The 19,223-nt window shown below is 22.5% G+C and overlaps 1 protein-coding gene across 1 annotated transcript in view; it reads left to right on the forward strand.

The window, feature by feature from the left end:
• Nucleotides 1-19,223, forward strand: part of LOC112595938 (venom dipeptidyl peptidase 4) — a 216,854-nt gene that overhangs the window by 5,394 nt on the left and 192,237 nt on the right. Inside the window, exon 2 of the mRNA XM_025341347.1 lies at nucleotides 9,029-9,160. Coding sequence (XP_025197132.1) covers nucleotides 9,035-9,160 — 126 coding nt within the window. The 5' untranslated portion in view covers nucleotides 9,029-9,034. The remainder of the gene's footprint in view (nucleotides 1-9,028; nucleotides 9,161-19,223) is intronic.

The following is a 19,223-nucleotide window of genomic DNA, read 5'->3' on the forward strand; positions in this document are numbered from 1 at the left end:
CGCTACTGATTTTTAGATATTATGAACTGTGGTAGTCTGGTAGGTACACTAAAACCAAAATACACCTATATGTAGCGCATATTTTATGTTTATTAATGTATTTCTAGTGCAAAATTGTTGTAATAAATAACTAGTATAAATTAAAATTTTTTTTTTTCGGAGATCAATAATATTTCATTTAAAATTTTTACAATATCTAACTTGATGAATATATTAAATATCCATAGTGATTACGCTAAAAATATCAAGAAAAACTTAAAAACAAAGCAAGAATAAAGCAAGTTCTCAACGAACGAGTGTTTGAACGAAAGGTTATGATGCTCTTTGACTGTAATCAATTTGGTCCCTCATGAAATTTCCGGTTTGTGTGGTATCTTTTTTTACTCTGACGCTTTCTCTCACTAGTCGAATTCGAACCCAATACTACTCATCACTACACACGGAAACTATGTAATAGCCTACATGACACATTAACAAGCCACCCATAATAATTTCATCATCACTTATCTGTGAATTTCGATTGCTACCTTAGCACGTCACAGATATGATCTTCGTCGATCAGATAGTCTCATGTGTTGTGTTCTGCACATCGAAGTCAGGCAAAAAAAAAAGTAAAATTATCACTCTTATGGATAGGGTAGATATTGATCGACCACAACACAATGCTCTGAAAAACCTCTGAAGTCCATACCATCGCCATTTTCGAATTAACTATATATTTTTCGTAGCCAAAAAGTCTTTATCTATGTCACTGCGATCATAACGGTCCTATACCAGATCATTTTTCCCCAATTATAGTAAGACGTTTGAATGCCGTCTCTGCCTAAACTTTCTATCATACGTCCTATGCATATATGTCCAATAATTTCTCGTCCGGCGTGACGTCGTCCGTGACAGATATAACAGTTTTACCTATTTATAGTTTTGCATTTTAACACATATATTCTAAGCTTAGTGAATTAACTTGCCATTCAAAGACTTCTATTATATCAAAATAAATATTTTAATAAAAATTTCGTAGTAAAAATACTAAAAACATATCAAAGTTAAATTAAATTTTATTATTTTTGTTATAGAAATTGTTTTAAAATATATCATAATTTATTACTTTTAGACAACCATTTTGAATATTTGAGAAAATTGTTAAACTAAGTTAAGCTAATATTTTTCTAAATATTAAAACATAATTAAATAAGTTATATATTTTTGTAATTTAACACTAATAATAAAGAATATAATTTGAAATTATTCGAATTATTTCAGCATATGTTTATATTGTCATAGATATTAAAATAATATTTATATAATTTTTTACAATTGATACAATATAATAATTACTAGTACATGTAAAATACTAAATAATAAATTACAAAATACGTAACTTAAATTAATCGTTGTTAATGAAGTATAAAAGAAATTTTCGCAAAAAAACATTTTTACATTGAAATGAAAAAGTGCCTACTCCGTAGTCCATGTAAAATATGATATAACATTAATCAAATATAAACAATAATTTACAAACTTAAAATTAATTCAAAAATCTTTTTCTACGAGTAATAATGTAATATGATATGGTTTTAACAAGAAAACAACTGGAAATGTTTATTAATTTTCTTTCAAAACAGACAACTTATAAATAAAGATTTAATGAACAAACATCAATTTCAATTCACAACATGTAAAGTATTTGAGCTACCCTATCAAATTATATTTTGATTAAATGAGAATACTACAATTATTTTATTCAAAAAATGTTATTAACATTAAGCTTTATATAATTATTATGCTTTAGATACCTATGTTAATACTTAATAGCTTAAGTTTTTAAATTCAATGCTATATATTACATTAAAAATTAATAAATAATAATTTTTTTTCATCCTCATAAGTCATATTATGTTCATTAATATTAAAAAAATTTAGTAATTTTACTAATTACATAAACTTAAATTGTTTCTAAAAATAGTTTTTTTTTTCAAAAATAATTGAAAACAATTTAATACTGAATTTATATTTTAAAATAATTTTGTGTGTTAAAATCGGGGTTAAAAGTTATGTCAAAAATTAAAAATTGCTTACAAACAGTAAAACATATCCTCAATATTACCTACAATGGGGTATTGTTAAGTGTTGTGCTATTATTCATTGACATGTTTATTTTTAGGACGGTTGACAACATAACACAAATCAGCCATCATGCCTGCACCCTAAATCAACAAATTTTGCCATTAGCAACAACGTTCCCAAATCAGCGTGAATTGGTTATTGTACTGTAAATAATTAACAAGGTATATTTAAAACATTAAAACTATTTAAAATACTCGTTATTATATATTTAAAATGGACAGTACCTTATTGAAATCCATTAAATATTAAATAATGTGAAGTTTTATTGCTGAAAAAATAAATAAAATAACTAAAATTTTAATAAAATTAATTTTTAATAAATTTTATACAATAAAGTTAATTTTTACAGCTTAGTTTTTTTTTATAAACTACGACTCCTCTTTCTTTAGAATTAATTATTCACATTCAATAAAAAAAATGAAAAAATTATAATGTTATTTTTAGTTTGTTTAAAATTAAAAATTGATTTTAATAACAACAAATTATTATAGTTATGTAAATTATACATATATAAATATATACTTTGAGCGTTCTCAGGTGAATATATTTTTATTCTCAAAAATAAAACATATAACTTATAATTGTATAAATAAATAGTTATGAGTTCATGATGAAAAATTAAGCAGTTTTTACGTCTATAAAAAAGTGTAAATTTTTTTTACCTTATAAAAACCAAATACTATTACTTAACTTCATTATACTCTACACGACAACACTATATTTTTTTTATAGAAGTCTGAATAAAAACAATTTATTTCCAATACAACGCTGTCAATAATTTTATATAATAACTTATGTATATACTATATAATCAACTTAATATATACGTATATTACATTCAACTAAATACAAGTTATTTATAAAACAAAATCCAAGCATTAGCCCCAAAGGCTTAAAACTTAACTTGATTAGATTAATAAAATAATAGAAAAATAAAAATATAAATAAGTAACTAATCACATCTTAAATTTGAAAATAACTACAATTCTTAGTATTATAAAATATTACTAATAAAACTAAAATCAATGTTTAGCCATTAAAACGTTTGCAAATTATTTTATTTTATTATACAGTTATTTAATGATGTAATTAATACAACTAAGTATGTATATAAATATAATATTTAAATTTAACAGATTTCAATTCCAATAATAGTAATTTACTTTTACAATTAAATAGATATTTTATTTTAACAAATCCAATTAGGTATTTCTTGAATCTAGTGTGGACCACCACAAAAACACAGTTTTTTCCACTTAACTCTTATAATGATGGACCACCATTATATATTTGTCCTCTCATTTCATAGTGTTTCTTTGTGTACGTACGTTTATAACTAATAAAAATCAATATGTTACATAATTAAAAATTATAGTCAATTTTAGCTTTTTAAAAACAACAACACCAACTTGTGTATCCATGATTAAATTCCGATTTTCAGTACTGAGATTTATTTATTCATAACTCAATCATTATCAGGAATACACTAACGTATTATAGTTTGAACTTAAGAACATAATATTTTAAATTTCAAAAATGTGTGTTAAAATATACGTAGATACACAAAATCAATGTGAACTATACTTGTTCCGTATTTGTATCTAAATCGGATAACTAAATCGTGGTAAAAAAAATTCATTTTTACGTTATAACACAGTGGACAAATTTAAACTAACATATAATAACAACAATAGCATTTTGACAACATTGCATCATTGCGTGTTTGCACAAAACCCGACAGTATTGATAACATCTATTATCGTGGCTATCCACGTACTTATCAAATATAGTGACAACACATAAAAAGGTATCTAGGATAATATACCATGAAATATAAGCTTTATCGTTCTCAACTATTTCTTCATTTATATTCCATTACCGCCCTCTAAGTTTTGAAAATGTTCACGTACCATTTAAAAAAAGTCCTCTCAAGTACAATTATGAAAGGTTCTTACTAGGAACTAAACAATATTTTAATATTTAATTATAATAATGCTTAATTATATTAGTTGTATGAATGATTAGCGCTATTTATTAACTTAAAAATTTATTTTTCCATCTACTTTTATGTGAGTTTTTTCAAATATAATAATAGTGCAATAGGAAAATGTTATCTTCATAATTTTTACTTTAATTCGACATGCTGTGCTCATTGTGTATAGAATAAATACTTGATGGAGATGAAGTTAAGTGTTCAAATTGTAAAGAATTTCTATACAGTGCTAGTTTTAAGGAAGCATCTTTTCAAAATTTGAACCCTTAAATTAAAGAAAAATGGTGTTGTGTAGAATGTTGATTCCAATAAAATCTACTGACTACACTAGAAATAGTCTTGTTAGCTCTAATAAAATTGTTTTAAGCTTAATTAATTCTTTAAAGTTAATTATTAACCAGTTTGATGATTTTGAGAAATAACTACGACAGATTCTAACAACAGTTAAAGAATTAAAAAAAATTAAAATAATTAGTTGAACTCGATCTAAATTTATTATAAAGACGGCTCAATAATTTATAAAATAATCGTTTATGAGTTATGTATAAATAGTATGTATTCTGTCTTGGAATTAAAAAATGAAAACTGTTATAAAGTAGTTGAAAATGTTGTGTCTAGTTAGAGTCTAACTTTTGTTATATCAAAGACTTCTTTTTGGCCATTGGTACTTAATAAATCTAATAAAACGATTGCTGAAATAATTTCATTTGAAAATAAGAAAAAACTCATAGAATTGATGAAAAATAAGAAATTTATTTGAAAAATGTGAACGAAAGCTGGAGAAATTATAGTGTTTATGTCAATAATATTCTTACTAATTTTAATGAAAACGTGTTTTTAAGACTAGAATGTTTGCGAAATAAAAAAGGTTTAAATTTCTATCATTTAAAAATTTAAAAATGTTTATGAAAAAAAACAAAAATTCTAAATTATTTATTTTACATGATGAAAATGAGGTTTTTCGATTTTAATACTCAGTACTTCATATCAACATTAAATTTTTATAAAACGTATAATTTAGTTAATAACTTATTGATTAAAATATTTAGTTGTAACATAAAAAGTACTAGTTTTGTTGAGTTTATTTTTTTTTGGAAAGTGATATATGCCGTGAGGATTTAAATTTAAGTGTACTCAGAGAAATCTAACAATTTACGTAAGTTTAATTATTTAATACGAAATTTTCACTCTAAAATTAAAAAAAAAAAACCGAAATGATGGTATTACTATTTTTGTTGAAGAATATTTAATTGTTAATTGCTAAGAATATGATCATATACAAACAAATATTTTAAAACCGTCTTTTGACATTCTCAATTTCATTTTTTTTTTTAAACATGTGTAATGTGTATAGATTTGTATTCAGTGATATTTATAAACATTTGTTCATATTTGAAAATATATTAGATACCGTTAAATGTAGTTTTGTTATTGACATTTTACAATTGTTGGAGACATGAAATAAATAAACTAGGACGTTACCATGATGATATCTCATACTTGGATATTTTTTTAAAGTATGATTTAAGCCTTGTACAAATGTATACATGAGAACTTCAGCTAATACAAAACACTCATGTTTAAATCATATTTCAATCGAAAGTAATTGCAATAGAAACACTGATATAAATGCAGAAGTTTTATAAACAGATATAACAAACCATTATTCTAATACTAAAGCAATTGGTATAAATGTAATGATAATTTTTTTTTTTTAATTATCATCTACGATAAACTGAATAAACTGGTTAAAGATAAATTATATCTAAAGTGAAAACAATGTCAATGTATGTGTTTATTCATTGCTGTGTATTGATATTTCAACAACAACAAAAAGTAATTCTTATTAACTCTAAAAATATACATTTAAATAAATTAATATCTTCTGAGTTACTTTATTCTTCGAGACATAGACAACAAATATCAATACAAATTAAAAAAACAACCAAAAAATTATAAACTTTTTGTTTATTTTACTAAATATAAAATAAATTTAGAAACATTTTAATATCTGTTAACACTAGTTCTTATAAAAATAAATTGAATGAAGAGTGCAATAGCTTAGTATTAACGTGGAAGATAATTAAAGAAGTTATAGACTCCAAAAAACACGGCTACGATACAATTAAAACAGTTTAATATGCTGATAATATTATTGATACTAACGAAAATCAGAGTTTCTAATATATTTAACGCGTTTTTTTTTTTTTTTTTTTTTAGTTTAGATGAGAATTTTGTAAACACATAGGCGTGGGTACAGGTAGGGCTGATTGGGCTTTAGCCCCATTTGAATCTTTTTTTTTTTTAAACGTAGGTGGGTACTTGGTACCTAAAAAAGTAATAAGGCGTTATAGCCGTAGAAAATTGATAATAAAATAAATCAAAATCTTAGATATTTATATGATTAAAGATATACTTAATATTAAGTACATTAAGATAAATATTATAGCAAATTGTTTATAGACTATATAAGTAGGTAATTGTTATTCGAATCGACAATTTTTCATTATTTTGATTTTAAATAAAAAAATACAGTTTAATATTTTAATTTTAGTTATATTATTATAATTATTTATAATATAAAATATGTAATATTTTTATAAAAAATAAGTTAAGCCTATCTAACTAAGAAAATAATAGTAATTATATAACATTGTATTTGAAAGCTATAAATCGTATAATTTTCATTGTGGTTGCCGGTTTGTCGATAATTCTAAGTGGGTGGTGGCAATAGTAGCATACACTTAATAGTTCATTTTTGACTTTATTTTTAAAAAGAGGTCACATGGAAAATCAGTAAATATTTTGGGTGGCATGTATCTACACAAAGGTTGAGAATTGACGAACTTAATGACATGGTTAAATTCAAAACAAAAATTATACATAACATAAATAAATAAATATATGTAATAAAAGACAGAGGAACATTACATATTTTGTTAAAGCTACTAATTTTTTTTTTGTCATTATAGAATTTTCAGTGTTACTGGTAAATAAGTAAATAAATAAAGGAAGGTACTACTTATAAAACAAAACTCAAAATTTAGTGTATTGAATTATTGTGTAATAATTTTTATAGTAATTATATACAATAATATTTTATTAATTTAAACATATAATTTTTAATTTTAAATAATTTTAAATCATACAATTACAATTAATTACACGCTTGTATATAATAAAACTGACAAGAACCGTCTGTCTGCCTCACTTTGGAGTAAATACTCGCAGATTATACAAAATTAGTAATTACATATGATCTATAAACAATATTTATATATTATTATATTTAATTTGATATTTTATTATATTATACATATTCATATATTATCAGCATTAAATCACGCAACTTCATAGTTCATTGCAGATAAGCGGAGTCAGAATCGAATAATTAAATAATCGTAGCTTAACAATAATAATAATATAATAATTAAATGCCGTTCAAAGTGTGTGATGCGATGAGTATTGTACGAATGTATAAGTATCTAAATGAAAGCGTAATTATTTTCGTATGTATCTTCTCGGTATGAAAGAAGCGATGGTGACGGGTGAATGTAAGTTCTCATATGAATTATTAGCAGGTAAAAATCACTTTTGGATATAATTACGTAATTTTCTTCATGAAAAAAAAATATATTAGTACATAAGTTCTTATAGCCTATGCGAATAAATATTATAACGAATTAAAATTTCCTTCTAGCTTTTTGAATTGAATTCGAAAAAAAAAATCACGAGTATTCGTAGGTAGTAAGACTTCTACAAGACTTAGCACTAGTCCAATTACTAAGAAAATGTACGTTTTCCACTATGTAATTAGTAGGCACTAAGTACTGGTGTATTTTTTTTTTGGTGTAAGAATTTCCATTATTTTGGTCTCTGAATGTGATTTGGAAACAGACGATTTTATTTTATTTGTAAGTTCAATATTAAACAATTAATTATTAGTATAATGAATTACGTAATTTTATGATCAGAGCTGTAAATTAAATGAAGTATGTACTAAAAAAATATTGAATATACACTAAAAACTAACGAAATATGCACTTAATAATTAAATATATAAAAATATAAATGTATAAAAATATACTAGCCATATATGATTTTACATGAGTTTAAAAATATATTGTAATGTTAGATAATTTGAACTGTTTTTTAACTAACTATAACATTCTGTTAAAATCTTTTTGTTCACGTGAATATCTACAAGATATTTATGAAACAACAATATATAATAAAGTTGTTTATAGGATTTTAGACAGATCTATAATTTTGTTATGATAGGATGATTTTATTTATATAAAAATAGAACAAACAGTTTTAGTTTGAAAAAAAAAAATAAAAAAAAAAATCTATTTTATTATTTGCTTTTACTTGTTGAAAAGGTCTCCACGATTGTGAGAGTTCTTAATGCATTCTGTAACACAGCATGTTTCACTGTTTTGTATAATTATTATTGACAATATTATTCGTAACGAACAATATTATAACGACTTAAATAAGAGATAACTAAAAACCCAAAAAGCTTAAGAGCCTTACAATACATTTCCCGAATATGAAAACAAGGACTCGATACGTACGTAATAAGTAGAAACTAATATTATAAACTGATTCGTCAGGAATTTGGATTACGGTTTAAATTTTTTTTTGTATTTAACATTATTATATCGACATAAATCAAATTCTAACTGGAAAATGATATACACCTATTTAAGAGATTGACATTGGTTATTGTTGAATCTACAAAAGTTTTTTATATTTAATATTATGAGTGATAGAAATAACATTAATTTTGAAATTGTATTGAATCTATTTTTAGAAAAAGTTTATTGATCTAGAATATCATGATATATGTTTAAAGAATACGCATTTAATGAATAAGGAATAATAATAAGATGTTTTTTTTTTCAGAATACCATGAGTAATATCGATAAAACCATTCATTCTGAAGAAAATATCATCAATGATCCGGCACCAGCACCTGCAGCGGTAAATCCAGTTGCTGAATGTGAAATGGACGCACTGCTTCTTGGAAGAATCGGGGTATAATTTATTTTAGTTTAGATTAACTAATTTTTTAATTAATAATAATTTAAAAATCAATCAATTGTATTTATCTTACAACTTGGCTATGATTAAGAAAAAGTTTATTTTTATGCTTAACGTATTTTAATATTATTTTAAGTTTATTGACACTATAAAGTTTTTAACGTCATGTGACTAATAAAAATTATTACGCATATGGATGTTTTAAAATAGGGAAATACCTCTATTCGAAATAGTATCTAGCAAATACTGTTACTCTGTCTTCTTCTGGCACTTCATAGCTAGAAGATAGAGATTAGACATTAGTTTATGTATTAATTATACGTATATATATCATATTTATGAGAATAACAAGTATCTATCAATATATATATTAAAAAAAAAACTTTTTGACTTTTTGACAAGATTGTCATTGTTATTGTTTTTGATTTAGTAAAGTACTTTTACAACTTTTGTAGGCGCCCCTGACATAATGCAAAAGTAGTTCAGGAGTTTTTCATGGTTTAAAAGCGAAAAAAAAGTCCTGGAAAATACTCTTCCTGCTATCTTTAATCCAAGGATTTTTTGTCAGTTGTTATTTATAACATTTAGTAATGAAAATGATTAGTATATTTATTTTTAAAACTACTTAGATAAATTCTGAAAAGGTTATTTTAAGTTAAAGTTTTAATTCAAACCCGCTTTATTTACAAACTATAGATAATTTTGTTCAATAAGAAAAGGTAGGCTTTACATTGTCGACGTGTATTATAACTATTGTCTTGGGAAATTCTGTTATTGCCTGGATAGAACTTCTGAAGAAATTTAATTATTTCTTCAGATACTTGAAAGTGATTTACAGCTCCCAATAGCATTTTACTAGAGTTATTTTTTCTTAAAATTGATCACTATATTTATTTGTATGATGTTAATCATCTCAATCATTTCATATAATTTTAAACAAAAACATTTTATTAGTAATAATTATACATATGTATGTCTATTAGGGTGGTCCTTATTTATATAGGTGGAATATTTTTTTTTGAAATGTTAACACAGTACTTTTTAAATTTGTTTAGTTACATGAGTAAGTAATTTTGGCGAAATTTGGAAGGTTTCACTCAATCCTTTCTGGTGTCGTATCGAGGTTGAATATGACAAAATGGGGTAGTTTTCTAATAATTTTATTTAATTCAGAATATATCGTACTTAGCGAAAACATTTAAGAACCTAAATTATATATTTTAATATTGTCTATAAAAAAGCATTTTGCAAAAATTGTCGTAAATCCATTATTTTTAAGAAAAATTGAGAATATCAAAATATTTTATTTGTTTATTGAAATTAATGTTTTTCGGATAATTAAATATACATAACGTCCAATTGGATGTCTGATAAAATAACTTATATAATTATAACACAGAATTTAATATTCTAAAAATACATTTACATTAAAAATGTCATAAGACAAAATGTCAACCTATATAAATAAGAACCACCCTAATATTGATGCTATATTGTGTTTAAAAGAACACGGGTTTTAGAAAATACTTATCGTCAAGGAGTTAAAAGTGTTTAAAAACTTTTATTTAGTCTTCTTAAAATTATAATTAAGAAATACTTAAATAGTATTTTGAGTCATTTTACATAATTGTATTTGATTACAGAAAATGTCTACGTAATAAAATTATTTTTATATTTTTTGAAATTTTTATATAGATACTTGAAGTATAATATTTATGAAATAATTGCAGATATTAAGAATAAACGTATACTTTATCTATAATATGAATATTTTAAATTTTTAACAAAATTCACAACTTTTATGTACAATGTACAGTGCACAGGTAATAAAAAAAAAAATTTTTATTTTTATTGTTTGCATTAGTCAATTAATTTTAAGTGTTAATACCATATAATAATTATAAAAATGTATCATAACAATTTTACAAAATAATATGTTGAATGCGTGTTGTGAATTCGTTAAAAGTACGGCATATATTATTGACATTATTCAATTAATATATAATATTATTTTTAGAACATTTCAAGAAATTAATTAATTGATATACCTTCTAATTATTACATTGATAAGGATTCTATTATTGAAATGAAAAACTATTATAATTGTTTTGTGTAAGAACTAATAATAATAGTTTTGGTTTTGATTAAAAAAAAAAAAAACTTACGGCTTTATTTAAATTGTATAAGAAGTCTTTACAATTGAAGAGTTGTGGTTCTAATTATAAATTCTCTTATAGCTCACATGTTAGTATAAACTAAAATACTTGCTAATATTTTTATGGGGACATTTTACATAAAATGTTAGAATTTTAGTATGAACCAATCATTGGTTTTCTTTCTATTTTTATATTACAGTTAATTTCAAATGACTATTTACATAATAATTGTCAAAACATGAATTTATTATATCTTTTAAACGTGTTGTTTTATTGAATAAAATCGTACAGATGTGGATATTGTATACAATTTTCCTCTTTAAAAATGAAATAAAAATATTTTTATATATGCCACGTAATTAGTTTTTTATTAGAATACATTTATACTGTAGTATATAATTCCAAAAAGTGCGTTTTAATGTTATGAGTATATTATTTTAAGTTTATAAAGTGTTATTGTAATAGAACAATATTATTTAATACCCAAATTGTAGAGTATTTAAATCATAATGCAACTTTCGCTTTATATTTAAAATTGGACATAGAAAAGAATACATTGATATAAATAGGTTTATTTATAATATTTTTTTAATATTTCAAATATCAACTTTCAAAAACTACCAGAAATTCCCATCCTTTCAACTAAAACAGTGTCTACTATCATACTAATATAAGATTAAAAAAAAAAAAAAAACTAGCGACGTAACAATGGTTTAAATATTTATGTTACATCATAAATTATTGTAATAATTTTTTCTAATTATTAATATAAATACTTGCATGTATGTGTTCATTATACATTTGATATTTCATAAAGATTTTTGGGTGATTATAATTATTATTTATTCAAATCGTGGTTATGGATTTTTTGATTTGTTGAGTTAAAGATGAAAAAGATATTTGCATAATTAATGATTTTTATTTTAATTTTAAACACATTTTTTTTAGTGAAAAAGCCGTTTTTAATTTTGAATTCTGAGAGAAACCCGAAAGATTTTGAATATTCAATAGTTTAAAATTATCTGTGCTTTTAATTTTTCTCTCTTTTTGAAGTATTGGTGGTGTTCTAATAGTGATTTATTTATTTGCAAAGAAATGTATGGTTTTAAATGATTGTATCAATGCCTACCTATAACTAAATGATGCGAAAATTAAAGTAAAAGATTTTTAATTTTTAAGCAATTTTGTTTAAATCGAGTTTTACTAAGAATTTTTCAAGAGTGCAATGACTTTTTATTAGATATACATTTATAATTCAATATAAACCATAATAATACATGAAGTATACTAATAAATACTTAGTATAGTTATTAGTTAGAGTGATTATATGGTTAACTGTTGAGATTTATATAGTATATTGAATTGTAATTTGTATTAAATGTGGAGCTTTTATTATTTATAAAAGTAGAATAATATGATTTTCAGATAAGTATCTATAAACTATATTGACAAAGGAATAAAATCATCTATTAATAATGTTTTATATTTTTTCTCAGGTAGTAATTAATTAATTTTGATGCTATCGACCTTTTTTTTTTTTTAGTTTTTAGAGTGAATAGTAATTAGTTAATGACTGATACATATAAAACTATTATTACTTTACGAGTACGGACAGCTCGAAATAACTTTGTGGCATTATAGCTTTTTTCTACTCTCGACTAGCCTACTAAGTAGTTTAGACCTCCAAATATTTATTTTGGACATAAGTAAATGTTTATGATATTAATACGTATTACGAATTAAGTGAATTAGATTCTTCAAAAAGTATATATATGTATAAATAAACAATAAATATGACTATATTATTTTATAATTATATGTTATTTACCTACTGTTAGAACTTTATAAATGGTCAAAAATGCAATTCATAAACTAAACTTATATTAAGTTGAAAAACTGAAATATTATAATGCTATAAGATTTTATTAGAAATGTGAACTTAAATAAAAATGAAATTGAATAGTTGTAACTTATGTATAAGTGATTATTGTAAGTATTTATAATTATTCTTAATAGATTTTAAAAGAGTAATATATTATGATGTATTATATGAAGACTCAGAAATTGGGCTACTAATATTGTATTATTTATGTCAGCTAGATCTGGCGATTTTAAAGAAACTTAGGAATATTAAAATTCAGGAAATTAATTTCAATTTAAAAAAAATATATTTTAAATTATATTGAAAACTATGAAAAAGGGGAAACCTAGATTGAATTTATGAAATATTTATCGCATTATTAAAAAAAAAAAATATAATAATAGTTATTATTTGACTAATTTTATGTATTTAGTTTCATATTACACATTTATTAACAAAAAAAAAAAAAAAATTAAGTACATCAGTTATAACATAAATAAATGCTATAAATTCATATATTTTTATATTTTATATTCTTTGCCCAATCTTAGTACAATAAAATGTAAACAAATATTGTATATGAAGCAGGTTGATTGATAAAATATGACACAATTATCGACCGCCGTATAATATTAATGTGACATACTTATACATAATAATGTGTATAATTATTTTGTATTACATTTATATTTTAAGCTTGCGTTGTATTATGCAGTTATGTATTAAGTAACTTTAAAATTGAATATGACAGCAATTAACAAGTTAACTTCTGAGGATTGATCAAAATAATTGTCTAACAAAAATAGCTAATAAGGGGTAAAACAATGGTTATAGTTTTTATAGCTTTAAACTTTCTTGGTAATAATAATAATTGATTTTATATAGTACTTTATAATTTTATAGAAGATTTTGTCAATGTAATCGAAGTTTAAGTTCAGAACTTTTTAGTTATACTTATTTAAAACTAAAGTTTTGATGTTTACGGATAATTATTTGTAAGCAAGATGTTCAGATATTGTCTCGGTATTAATGTAACTTGTTCAAAGCTATAGTTACAGATGCTAAAACTGAACCATAGTTGTTTTAAGTAGGTAGTTACTGTTAATCTGAATATACTTGTATAATGTATATTGATGGCTGGCCTTAGTGGCATTATAATGTTTGTAAACCCATTATTGTATTGCAGTATTCGATTTAAGAGACTCGCCGTAGAATCTAAAGTATAAACAAAATAACGAGAGGTATTTTGTTTTGAATTAAATTAATTTTTTTAATCTTTAAAAATGACGTAGTACCTACTTCCTTCGGTGAATTATCCGTCTATGTTAAGTGAGGTACAAAGTAGATAGAAAACTGATTGGAAAGCCGTCTTCGTGATTTTTCAAGGTTTCCGGTAAAGCGGAATCGTATAAAAAGTGCACTTCCATAAATTAGCATTTCACCAAAAAAAAAAAAAAAAAAATTAGGAATCAGCGTTTAGGGTATTGGAATCTCAAATAGTAAGTAGCTAAAATTTTTTGACTTGGAAACTTAAAAAATCATAATTTATATAATATTATAATATTTTGTAGTTTTAATTATATAACATAGAAAAGTTTTTAAATAATTATACATTAAAAAGTCGAAGAAGTCATTAATCTGTATATATTGAGTGTACCATAATTAATAGATTACAGTAATGGATGTGTTAAATTTAAATTAAATATCAAATATGCCGTCGCTGGATGGTCCCTTCACTCATGTACTCATGTCAATATAGTTTTTTTTTTATATATATCTCCATCTTTTCAGCTTGTTGTACTAATTAAGTATACAGATCGTTGAAATTTTTAATAAAAATTAAAAAAAAAAAAAAAATATCAAATCTTTTCATTATAATGCGATTTAAAATTTAGACGTATCAGCATCTATTTCTAATTTTTTATTTTTAATTATTAATTCATTTTTCTGTGAGCATTGTAGTACCTATGTTGAACTAATAAATAAAAAAGCATTGTCTATATTAAATACTAATTTAGTATTAGAGTTAGTGTTAGGATAATAATGATATAGGTGCGTCAATGTCGATTAATAATATATAATTACATATTAATCAGTAACCTTGTTTATTAGATTTATACGATACAATTTATAAATATGATATTTGATAAGTTTATATATGGGTTCTATGTTTCTATAAGCATCTGTAATATGACACGCGAGCACTTGTATGCAGTAAATCTCATCATAACAAAATCATAAATAATATTAATCATAGTATTAATAATAATAATAATAATAATAATAATAATAGTCAAAATATTTTTAAAAAAGCAATAATTTTCTTTGGAATCTTATATTTAAGAAAAATTATCTATATTGTATACACAAATATAAAAAGGTGGGAAAATTGGAACCGCTATTCTATACAGTAGAAGTTAAGTGTATTATGGTTAATGGATGTGTTAAATTTGAGTTCAATGGTATCGTTATTTATTATTGTACTCGTTAACGAAAAATGATACTAAAATTTGTCAAAAATTTAACTTTAAACACGTAAAACGATATTTATTAATTTATATTTCATTTTTTTTTATTTCTATAAACAACAACTTATGAGGAACTTTGTGAATAATTTTTAAGTTTTTTGACATACAAAAAATTGTAATGGAAATTTCAATAAAAATACTGAAAAAAAATACTTCAGTTGTTTATAAATATCTTAAAAAAATAATATTATTCATAGAAAACTACCTATTAGAAAAACAATTGAAAAATTTAAAGTTTTAATAGTTATTCGTAATTTCTTTTATAAATATTTGGTATATATTCTAACATACAAATCTCTACGGCCTATGGTTGTATAAAATATATAATTAATTTTATTAGAATCAGATATTACGTTAATATTTTAGTTTTTTTAATTTTTTTTTAGATTTTCTTAAAAAGTACTGGGCATTTGTCTGCTTATGATACAGAAAAATATCGATTAAATCAGTTTTTTTACAGAAAACCATCATCAAATTTTTATGCTCAAAAAAGTGATGATAGACAAAAAAACTTACTTACACGCATACATCTTTGTAAAACTAGTGATTCATCATTTCTCTTAAAATATAAAATTAATTTTTATTGACAAATGATTTTAACTCTACAATTAAAAAAAAATATTTTAAATTAAAAATTAAAAATTCACTAATCAACTAGATAGTTAATAATTATGTTTTTAAAAATATTCTAGTAGAAATTATAATATTTTAATTTCAAATTAAAGTACCGATTATTTGAAGTATTATTCTTTACTTTAGTTAAAGGTTGGATAATTTAATTAATGTTTTTTAAAATAGATATTTTGCGCACAAATTTAAACTTACTTGAACTTCTTTAAGAGTATCTTATCTACCAAGTTTTTATTTTTTTAAGTGAAATTTTTTATGAATCTAAGTTGTTATAATCAGTTTTATTTTTAATTTCCTTTAATAACAGTTTTAAAGAACATTTATATACTTTAATAAAGACCACGTGTTATATACCAAACTTAACTCTATTTTAATTCATGAGTTATGAATTGATTGATTGAATTATTATCATTGTATTTTGTGATGTAGAGTTTTGGTAAATCTTTAGATAACAAATGTATTTAATAGCATGTTTGAAATTAATTTATTAGTACCTATTCGATTATAAAATATATTCATTTTATTTAGGTACACGTGATAAAATAAACTTTTATTATAAATCTTAAATTCTATATTATTGAACGAAAATCAGAAAATTTGTAAGGTCTAGAGGTCATCATAAATCTTAGCGATACCGTTTTTCAATCCATCAATGGCTTAAGTATTAAATAAGAGCTATAAAAGAGCAGTAAAAATGTAACATAGTATAGAATAATGGTTCAAGTAGTATACCAGAAAAAATAGAGTGATGCGTAATAAATTCGTTTTACGACTGTTGATTTTAACGCCTATCATGGCAATAGTGTATTGTTTTTTTTAAGAAGAATTTTTTTCGTTTGTATAGTTTTAAAGAAATGTAAGAACTCTACTTAATGGTAGTTAATTAGGTTCAACAAAAAGCAATACAATGTTCGGTCAGTACCCTTGAGGGTATTCTTATTTTTTTCAATTCTATCCCTCTCAAATATTTGAGAAAGTAGTAATATAATATATTTGTTTTGATTTATTTTTAACCAATAAATTGATATACTGGAGTTATCGTTTTCTATTCACACATACGAGATGGATTGTATAACTTGAACCTGGATTAAATATTGTTTTATTTTAATTTATGAATTCAATCGTATATAACAAATTGTTGACATTTTTTATTTTAATATTATATTTAAATTTGATAATTGTTTTGCATTTTAATTTTACTTAACCAAAATATTAATGACTTGCCTATAAACACATCAAACTAAATAATTAATTATTCAAATAAAATAAAATTACTAAATATTTTTTCAATAATTAAAATTAAAACTATATAAATTGATATTAAGAAACACTTAAAACTATTTTATTGATAAAAATATACAAATTTTAATTTTTATCGAATATATAATAATAGTTGCGGGAGAGAAACCATTATAATTATCAATAATAAAAATATCCTAGATCAACCTAGATATACAAAGTCCGTGTATTTTGAAATATTGCTTTTTAAATTATCGGTCTTTTATTATATTCGGAATATTGTCTAAATTAGGTCAACATTAGACATAAATATTTATATTTGGATGAATAAAAGAGTATCATCAATTTTTAATGATTTCTATAAATTTTAATTGATTTTTTTTTTTATTATTATTATTATTCAAACATAATTTAATATTTAAACCATTAAGCTAAACAAAAAATGCTTTTACTACTGTTATCAAGTATTTTAACATTATTAAGAAAATAAATATATACATAACTGATTGTTAATATATTGTTTTTTAAATATAGATGATTTCTTTAAAGTTTATACTTTTTAAATCTTTGTATATTAATTTATGGTTTATTTTGAAAAGGAATATTTGCGAATTGATGAAATTATGATGCTGAATAACTTAATAAAATAATCTTGTTTGGAAATATGTGATAATGTTCATACTCCATAGTGATTTTGTAAAAAATGCTCTTAATTGAAAATCAAATTGTACTTTTATTCTTCTTGACTTAATAGTTTTAGTTAAATTCAAATATTTTAATTTATTGAAAAATGCTTAAATATTTTAAGGTTTTATTATTTTTAGTTAAATGCATGTTAAACTATGAAACATATTCAATAAATATTTATCCATTAAAATCATGATACTTTTTATTTCAAGTTTTTAAATAAAACAACAACCATTTATTTTATTAAAATTAATAATACTGATGTATATTAAATTTGGGTTGTTTTTCATTACGCCTAGGGAGTTATGTATACAAAAATCGATAAACAACGTTTTCAGAATGTCAACTAAATGCAATTTTCTAACTAGAAAGTTGATAACAAAACTTATAGATTATATTTTTTACCCTAAATATACTGATATATATTGAAAACCAGAACATCGTAAAATAAATACATTTATTTTATAGCTTTGTTCTGAATTTTAAATTATTTTTAGAATACATAATTGCCCAAATGTAAATTATTGAAATTTGTCAGGTAATAATTGAACATTTACAAAATACTCAACACTTTTTTACCAAATAAGTTAATAGTAAAATGAGTTGAATTTGTGATGAAGAAACATTATTGTCATAATTTTAAAGCTTTAAATTTGGAAATATTTTTTTCTCGAAAGACCTTAATTTTATGTTTATTTAAATAAACATATCTATATTTATATTTATTTTTAAATAGTCAAAATAGTTGTGTATTTATCGAATATTTATTTTTACATTTATTACTATTGTTGTTATTACATAATTGAAAGCAAAAAAAAAAAAAAAGATTAAAAGAAAAAAAACAATAACAAGAATGAAGTTGTGATTTTATTATTTTATTTTGTACTACAGTTGATAAAATATATAATATAGCAGGTGACTGTAAAAATGTGAGTAAAAGAAAAAAAAGGATTAGA

The sequence above is a fragment of the Melanaphis sacchari genome, unplaced genomic scaffold, assembly GCF_002803265.2.
Source record: "Melanaphis sacchari strain LSU unplaced genomic scaffold, SCAv2.0 Contig2_pilon_pilon, whole genome shotgun sequence".
Classification (NCBI taxonomy): domain Eukaryota; kingdom Metazoa; phylum Arthropoda; class Insecta; order Hemiptera; family Aphididae; genus Melanaphis; species Melanaphis sacchari.